At 36.8% G+C, this 8735-nt stretch overlaps 1 protein-coding gene across 1 annotated transcript; it reads right to left on the bottom strand.

Moving 5' to 3' along the window:
* Window positions 1–778: 778 nt before the first annotated feature.
* Window positions 779–8542, bottom strand: LOC115628948 (transmembrane protease serine 9-like). The gene is made up of 7 exons (XM_030525223.1): window positions 8491–8542; window positions 8253–8433; window positions 7896–8178; window positions 6029–6395; window positions 2764–2977; window positions 1397–1679; window positions 779–1328 (listed from the first exon to the last, which is right to left on the bottom strand). The coding sequence occupies exons 1-7, from the start codon at window positions 8540–8542 to the stop codon at window positions 933–935; spliced, it is 1776 nt and encodes a 591-aa protein (XP_030381083.1). The 3' UTR covers window positions 779–932.
* Between the last annotated feature and the right edge of the window lie 193 nt (window positions 8543–8735).

Genomic DNA, 8735 nt, shown 5'->3' with positions numbered 1-8735 from the left:
CAACTTACATTTTATTTAGTCCTGCCAGAACAGTTTTAAGCACCTTTTTTCGAATAGCCCTTTTTATATTTTTTATTGTAATCGTGGTGGATAACTTTTGAAAGCTGAAACCGCTAACCATCTCCATATACATTGAAATAATCGGTGACTTATAAAATTTATAAACTATGAAGTAACAAAAACTTGCACTCTTCAATCAGAATCTTAGAAAATTTCGGTAGACATCAAATAATACCCACATTTCAAAATAATTTATTTAATATTAAATCACACTAAACACTGGGCTTGCTGCTAGACCAGATGGTGTGAATGAGACAGCGGTGTGCGAGCGAGAAATACGCATACGAAAGCTAAACACGATGGGTCGCTGAACACAAATTAGATAGCACTATTGACGGCCTAGTACTAGCTAATGCCATTTTTGCATTTCATTTTATATATTCATTTACAACCAAAATAATGTTGACACTACGATTATGTATTATGTAATATGTAAGTATATGGAATTTTCCAACTTATTTGTTTAAGTTTTTTTGTTTTTGTCAACACTAATGCAATTATGATTATTATTATTTATTTTTAGTAGTAGAATTTTCGCACTCGAAGCTCGCCCTGGCACTAGAGCTCCCTTTTGAATCGAATAGTGTTTCAGATAGGTCTTCTAATATATGCTCGAAATCAGTTCAAGTTCATTTTTAGAATGGCATTAAATATATAGCAGTGTTTGTTGGAAGCAATCTTAGACTTTGAATCGCAAATTAGTTAGACACAATTAAAGTTAGCATCGTATCTGAAAATAGCCGATATTATTCAAACTAGTTTTATTTTAAGCTGTTCAATTTTGTACTTAATTCTATTGACTTATCCAATCTCACAATAATTACAAAAATAAACACTTTTATGTCTATGCTAGATCAATGATGAAAAAACTTTTAGAATCTACTGCCCACCACAAAAATGCTCAACATGGCATATCCCAAGCCATAGAGCCCCAATCCAGCAGTTGTTGCTTTCCATGGGGCCCCATTGCTATAGTACGAATAGTTTAGCGAACTATTCTGCTGCACAATCCATCCATGGTAGAAGGACACATTCGTATAGACGCCCGGAAAGTTGGGCTGCGCACAGCCATTGCCCCAAGAGACCACGCCCACCAGCTTGTCTTCACATTGCAGGGGACCACCAGAGTCGCCCTGGCAGGAGTCAACTCCACCAGCCAGAATGCCGGCGCAGACCTGAGACTGTGGCAAGGGGCCGTACGACTGCTCACAAGTTGCTTGCCCGATTATCTGCACCGCACCCGAATACAGAACATTGCTGGTGGACTCCTAAAATTCAAAATTAATAATCATTTCATCACACAAGTGGCACTCAATGGCACTCCTTTTCTGCTTACTGTGGCGGTATTGGTGACTCCCCAACCGGTAACGGCACAGCTCGTTCCAGCGCTAATCGGTTGTGTGTTGAGGGCCAATGCACGCACCTTTGCCGAATTCCAGGGTAAATACCCATTGATGAACAGGAGTCCAATGTCATTCACCAATTTCCCTTGTTGATAACCGCTGTGTATGATCATCTGCTGCACGTTGTACACCTGAGCATTTGGATCCTTGGTCCACACGTATGAGCTGGCCACGACCAGCACGAAATCGCTGGCCTTTCTGTACTGATCTTTTGAGCTGGTTATAAAAGAACAGCAATGAATAAATTAAATTGCTTGTATTTTAAAAACATCCTTTTCCATTTATAGCTGAATATGGTTATAAAAGAACAGCAATGAATAAATTAAATTGCTTGTATTTTAAAAACATCCTTATCCATTTATAGCTGGTTATCAAATATTTCCTTTTCAGCTGTAAAAATTACACTCTAAAATGGAGCAAAGGGCCTCTCCCAACATTGCTTTACAATGGCCCTTTGTGGAAAGTCATTGGACGGACAACTTGCCAGTGCATTGAATGTGAAGATTCTTCACACTTTAGCTCAAAAACAGGATTATCCTGCAATTATTTAATTCGAATAACACGTACGATCCTGCATAAAGCAAGGAAATGAATAAAGACTCTTACTCTATTCTTCTTCTATTTATTGCTGTTTAATCCCAGTTTTCTATGATAAAATCTGGGAAATATATTTGCAAAAATATATAACCAAACCAAGGGGGACAAGGGATTATGGTTGATATGAAAGCTTATACCACCACTCAGAAAAAGAAAAACCATAGACCACAATACCATATGGGTGTGTCATAAAATCTTTATAACCTTAACCAAGAGCATTAAAGTTGTGGTAGAGGAAAAGAGCTTCTTAGTTTGAAGCTTATATGCGACTATATCAAGGATTAAGTTTGGCATTCATCATTGAAATAAAATATAAAAATATTGGTGAATACCTTATGTCCGCACTTTTTTGTACCAACAGCGATTTTTTCACAGGTCGTCCCTATAGCAACCATTTAGATGATTTAGTTAATCGTTTTGATGTAACTTAATAATATCATAGGCACTATGCAAACTTAAAAGATGTGCCTTGGAAATATTTATCAGCAAAAAATCCGAACTATGGCAGATATATTATATATATTATATATCTTTCTGGGACAGATTAAATAAACATAGATCGCACATGGTTGAGGTAAAAATTGAAGCCACAAAATGACGGCTTTACACAAATTTGTTATTTTCACAAAAAATAATTCTAAAAAAACTGTCTGTAAGGAATTGGTGGATTTTTTTTTTCAGGATCAGTTGGCTAATGACTTACTCGAAAAAGCAGTGAGCTGCTGTGACTACCAAGCGCTGTGATATAACGACTCCTCCACAGATGTGACCCGATCCGTAGCGGTCCTTCTCGTTCTTCGCCAGTCGCACGGATACCTGGAAGGGCGCATCATCAATCTGGATGGCAGTGCCGCCCACCACTCTTGTCTCGCCCTTGACCGTGTTATTAGCCAATGGGCTCACTGACGTTGCAACATCTGGAATTTTATTATGCAGATAATTAATAGTCTATCGGCCTTTTCGTAACAAAGTGGGACAAGCCGATTAAAAAACAAATCTTATTATTGTTTCTTTTATTTTGTTTGTTTAACACTCCTCCTTCTCTTTTATCAAAATACATAGTCATACAAATACATAGGTCTGTGATCATATCAAGACCTTTCCGTTCGCCACATATCTTGGGTAGTAAATTAGTTATGAGCTGTTCAACAAATATCTGATATACTCGTATATATTCTTACGTAATGTATTCTATGATAGTAAGTTCCAAATGATTTCAAGTTTACGCGATCTACTGATAGTTCATATCAAAGATTCCACATAGACCTTAATACTTGTAGCGTCTGATTACAAACATTCTGTTTAATTAATAATCTACGCTATTATTGGCTCCCTCTAATCATGTTCAATAAATGCGGCTATTACGCTGTTCTAAAAAAAATAGGGCAATTGTATCGGTAACGTTGCGATTCAAGACGATAAATGTCATTAACAAAATTACGAATGTATATGCCATATAACTTTTAGAATGGGTACGAAAACCCCCAATTTACTATGTTTGTATATGTGTGCATATGTACATAAATAAATGTATGTATGTATGTGTCTTATCACAATGTTTATATTACTTCTTAAAACACCTATCAGTAAATAGGCGCAACCACAATTTGCGACAATGAGGCATAGTCTATATATTGGATAAGATAGGATAACATTCTCCTTGCCTTCCACTTCCAATGCTCGCCCCACTTTCCCGCCATAAATAAGCCACTTATCAGCAGATACTCCGATATTTTTATTTCCTTTCACTAGAGCTGTGATTCCTGGCCTTAACTTAACTAGAAAACGTCGTTCAAGACTTCACGAATATTTCGGCAGCCATCAAAATGTACAAGAAGATACAACAATATACAAAGTCATTATATTGGGAAACCCTTTTAATCATTGATCAGACCAATATCGATATCACAACTATGACAAGCACGTACTAGTTGTATAAGATGCTGGACAATATAAAACGTACAAAAGTATTAAACATTTAACTTCATAACATAACATAACACAAAATAGAAAGGCTTAAATCAATTGATTTAAAGAAATTTTGGTTTATTTTGTTTAGCTATAGGTTTAAGAAACAAATGATTACTTAATGCGCTCACGCAATTAAAACTGGAATTCTAGCATATTGAAGTCCAGAAGATTTGTACTTTCTTCAACAATAAATGACACAAATTTTTAATTTTTTCGTCAACAACAAACGAAAGTATATTCTCGACATTCAGACGAATTCTTCAAAAGTCGCACTTAATTTTAAGAAAAAATTTAAGTAACAATCACATATGTAATTGTTTTGTTTTGTTTTTGCTTATATACAATAACAGACTGGAAGATACTCTGAGTTGACAGGACCTACAAGAATTACATAGTCTTGTCAAATCGAATCTTCTATCTATCTATCGAAAATAAGGTATTCAGCCTCTCCACTTGTTTCCCACTTCCCACTAACCCGCGCAAATCTAGAATGTACAAGTATTTTTCAGTTCCATTCTTTTAAAACTTGTTCACCCATGTACCAGGTTTTATTGTAATAGCACAACTACTCTGGCCAATTAAAAAAAAATGAGTTCTTAAATGAAATTAATAAGTCAACTGCATGCAGGATGTTTAAGAGTCTCCAACAAATAGACGATTTTGTTTGCGTTCGAGAACAATGATTCTTCATTTTTAAAATAAATTTTTAATAATAAATTGTAATATCATTTCATTCAAAAAAAAATTTATATTCCCGAATGAAACTGTTACTAACGACGATCATATTTAAACATGTGTATGTGATAAGCTGATAAAACCATGACAAAGTTGGCCTGAAGCTCAATTTACGAGCATGCCATATTTATGGCGACAGTTGTGTAGAGTGGTATTCCTGTTTTCGCTATTACAAGTTCTGGAAAATCATTATGGAAAGTCATAATCAATTCGCTTTCTTTGCAGAAAATTAAAATGAAAGTCCTTGGCAGTGTTCTGCAGGCTATTTCATGCAAATTCTTTCCGCTCTTTATTTGCGTTGAACGACAGTTTTTAAAATTCTGTGAACAACTCAAATCACTTGCAGGAATCCCCATGTTTGCTTTTTTGTGTTCACGTGTTATCTAATATACTATATATGGCAGTTCTAGGCTTACAAACTGTCAAATGTGTGAACAATGTTCTATGTGCGAGTGAAACAATCATGGCAATGACCTTGATGCCCTTTAGTGTTGAAGTTATCTGTTGTGACTCACTTGAAGTTGGGAAAACAATAAGCACTAGTAGCAGTGTAGCTGTTGATAAAACTAATTTCAACGAGTCGCGCATAGTTATAAACAAACAAAAAAACTTGAATTAAAAGTAGAGCCAAACAAACGCGACAAGAGCCGTGCAAATACAGTTAATTAAAAAAAAAAACGTTTAGTTTCTGTATTTTCGTTGCAGTTTAAAAATAAATGGCAAAGAGAAATAAAACAATCTCGAATTCAAAAGCACTCTGCACACGCGGCGTATACGCAATGCAAGTCGATCCTTTATTGTCGTAACTAATGCAATATCGCCGAGTACGGAACGGAACGTCTTATTACTCTGATTTGCCGTATCGACTGTGATGGCTGTCCCATCAATCAAGCGACTGGCGTGAATGGCACGAACTACCGGCACCACACACGGGTCGGGCCGAAAATAAAAAAAAAACCGACCGTTTTCCATGGGATTTATCTTATCTGAATAGCGCACAAATTGAATGTTTCTATAGCTGAAGCAGCGCCTCTTACCACCTACTTACAAACTAATGTGAACTACAATGAACCGAAAACATTGAAAAACATAAACCAGAGCCCCAAACACGGAAAAAAAAATTGCAAAATTCGTACTTGTTATCAACACAGATTTAGTCGAACACTTTCAGAAATCAATTATGTGAGAATTTTCGTACTTCCTTCTATTATTGGTTACATCTAATCACATACTAGTAAGCTATGGCGTTCTTTAGGTTCAGCCCCAATACGCCAACACGCTGAGCAACAGGAGCAGCCAATGCCATTGCAAAGCAATGCCCGTATTCAGATAGTAGCTGTAGTTGAAGGTCGCATTATTCTGCTGGATCCAACCGACAAAGTCGGAGACATTTGTGTAGACTCCGGGATAGCCGGGCAAGGCACATTGGTAGCCCCACGAGACAATGCCAGCCAGCAGGCCGTTACACGCCAATGGGCCGCCCGAATCGCCCTGACAGGCGTCCACGCCTCCATTTTGCACGTTTCCAGCGCACAGCATGCCGGGATAGGTGTTGCTATAGATAGCGGCGCATTGGGCATTACTTACGATTGGCACCTCAACCCCCATAAGCACGGATGATACCGGACCCTGAAATTAGATACAATAACGCAATTAGTTGCCATTCCCTGCCAAAACATTCATATACTCATATACATATGTATGTACACGAATATTACCCAAGTCCCTGGCAACACACAATAGATATGGGCCATGACTTATCAATAACATACATATGTATGTAGAATGTATATACTGACTAATTATTGTGTGCGTCACATCCACCTTAAGCGATTTCTTCGTACAAAATAATAGATGATTCATATCTCTTGGTAAGCTATGTATTCCCCTTCCTTAAGGAAATATGTATGTTTTGAATTCAAACATCAAATCTTTTGGAAGTACAGTGAATTGTGAATAATAAAGTGTATTTATGTATATAACTATTCGAAAGTAATACCCTGTGCCCTTCTCCTCACCCCCTATTATACTACTTACAATTTATTTTAACAATCATTACTATAGCAGTTATATGGCCAGTGGCCCGATTCACTATACATACAGTAGAGCAATGGGCTTAGTTAATATATTGAATTATCGCAGTATTTAAAATGCTTCTTTTCACCATAATGAGGCTTATGATGAGCCTTGTCTTCCGATTAATAAGTTTACAAGCCATATTGGATATATCCAGCAGTTCTAAAGCTTCCAGTGTTCATACACCGCACAGACCATGTACATATTTCTTCACATACTTGTATGTATAGAATCTCCCAAGAATTCTTCTGCCTGTTAGCTTAACCAAAGGTTTAAGGATTCTGGCACAATATTTACACCTAATTTTTAGTCGAAGTCTTTGTTTTTAAGAAGATATATAATTTTTTTAAATAGTAAACAAATAATTAAATTTTTCGTTGGGTCTCGGAGATTATTATAATTATTATTATAACTACTACGCACTCGACATAGTCTACTCAGTAAAGAAAAGAATCTCCTTCTCGAAAAGATTGCAGACTTATTGTAGGTCTACTAACAGCACATTTCCTGAGAGTCGTGTAGGGTCCAGAAATCACATGTGATCCCGGAACTCCAAATATCACCAAACAGCGAGTCTTTTACATTCCTTCTTATTATTATATTTTGCTCTGCAACAAGTCAAATAATTTGAAGCTTACCTACATAATGTTCTTCGTAAATGATTGCAAAATAACTAAAAGCAATTATAACGTGTAGGCGTGTATCATAATATCATATTGGTTTATCCTATTAGCTATAAATTCTTGAGACATTAGCCAGTTTTTTGCAACTCAAACAAGTATTCTGATCAAACAAGAGAATCTGGGGTATCAGATCACAAACAATATTTGGATAATTTTGAAAGAGATTTCACACAAACATTGAAAGCAAAACTATCTTGTACCACTAAAAAGTTAAATATTTCAGCGAAATACCGTTATTAAGAAGTAAACTAGTTTTTTTAGGGGCATCGTTTCTCTGGAAGCTATAGACTTGGCTCGCTTGATTTAAATCTAAAGAACTAACCAATTTCGAGACTATGGTAGCTGTCATAAAAATGAATGCTTTACTTACGCCCACATATGTGGAGCCCCAGCCGGTTACTTCGCATTTAGTTCCAGAGGGCTCTTGTATAGTGTTTAAGGCAATTGGATAGACAACGGTCGAACTCAGGGGCACAAGTCCATTCATGAAAAAGAGCGACACATCATTTTGCATTGTGGTGATGTCGAAATTGGCGTTGTACACCACCTTGATTACGTTATATACGTAAGGAGTGCGCACATAGAGACTCACAGATCCCAGAACTAAACGAAATTCTGATGCCGAACGAAAAACCATAGGCGTGCTCTCCGAGCTAACATGCAAATAGATAATTCAGGCTTATCAAGTATGTCTATTCATGTTTGTGTATGTCCTTAGGTAGCTTACACGAGCACGCAGTGAGCCGCTGAGACTACAACGCGCTGGGAAATCAGACTGCCACCACAAATGTGTCCAGATCCAAACAAAACGTTATCGTACGACAAGAGACGTAATGATGCCTGGTATGGTATTACAGATACGGGTGCGCCGCCAATAATGCGCTCCTCAGGGATAATGTTGGATTTGTCTAAAAGAAAATGCTATGAATTTTCTCAGCAGGTGCAGGGAAGACGCACTTACTCACTTGCTGTTCGCACTGAGCTGACCAGCAGCAAAAAAAGCAAAAATGTAAGCATCTTAGTTATTCTTAGGTGCCACATTATATTTTCAGCACTAGCCGACCGACAAAACTAAAACTAATTGCGACTGTTTGTCATCGCTTCGAGTTGAGTTATGGGAATTTATTGTGCAAGTTTTGACTTTAATTTTCACATGCACCTGTATAATGTATATGTATATGTATACTCCTATCTATGATATCTAATCATA

This window comes from Scaptodrosophila lebanonensis, unplaced genomic scaffold (assembly GCF_003285725.1).
Source record: "Scaptodrosophila lebanonensis strain 11010-0011.00,11010-0021.00 unplaced genomic scaffold, SlebRS2 tig00000129-arrow-arrow-pilon, whole genome shotgun sequence".
Classification (NCBI taxonomy): domain Eukaryota; kingdom Metazoa; phylum Arthropoda; class Insecta; order Diptera; family Drosophilidae; genus Scaptodrosophila; species Scaptodrosophila lebanonensis.
This window is presented reverse-complemented; position numbering and strand designations above follow the sequence as displayed.

What these genes read in the sequence shown, in the direction of transcription:
- LOC115628948 (XM_030525223.1), bottom strand. Translation starts at nt 8,542, where the DNA reads ATGCTTACATTTTTGCTTTTTTTGCTGCTGGTCAGCTCAGTGCGAACA. An exon ending in CAGCTCAGTGCGAACAGCAA is followed by an intron (nt 8,434 to 8,490) that starts GTGAGTAAGTGC and finishes ATTTTCTTTTAG; the next exon opens with ACAAATCCAACATTATCCCT. An exon ending in GCAGCTCACTGCTTTTTCGA is followed by an intron (nt 1,680 to 2,763) that starts GTAAGTCATTAG and finishes TTTTATAACCAG; the next exon opens with CTCAAAAGATCAGTACAGAA.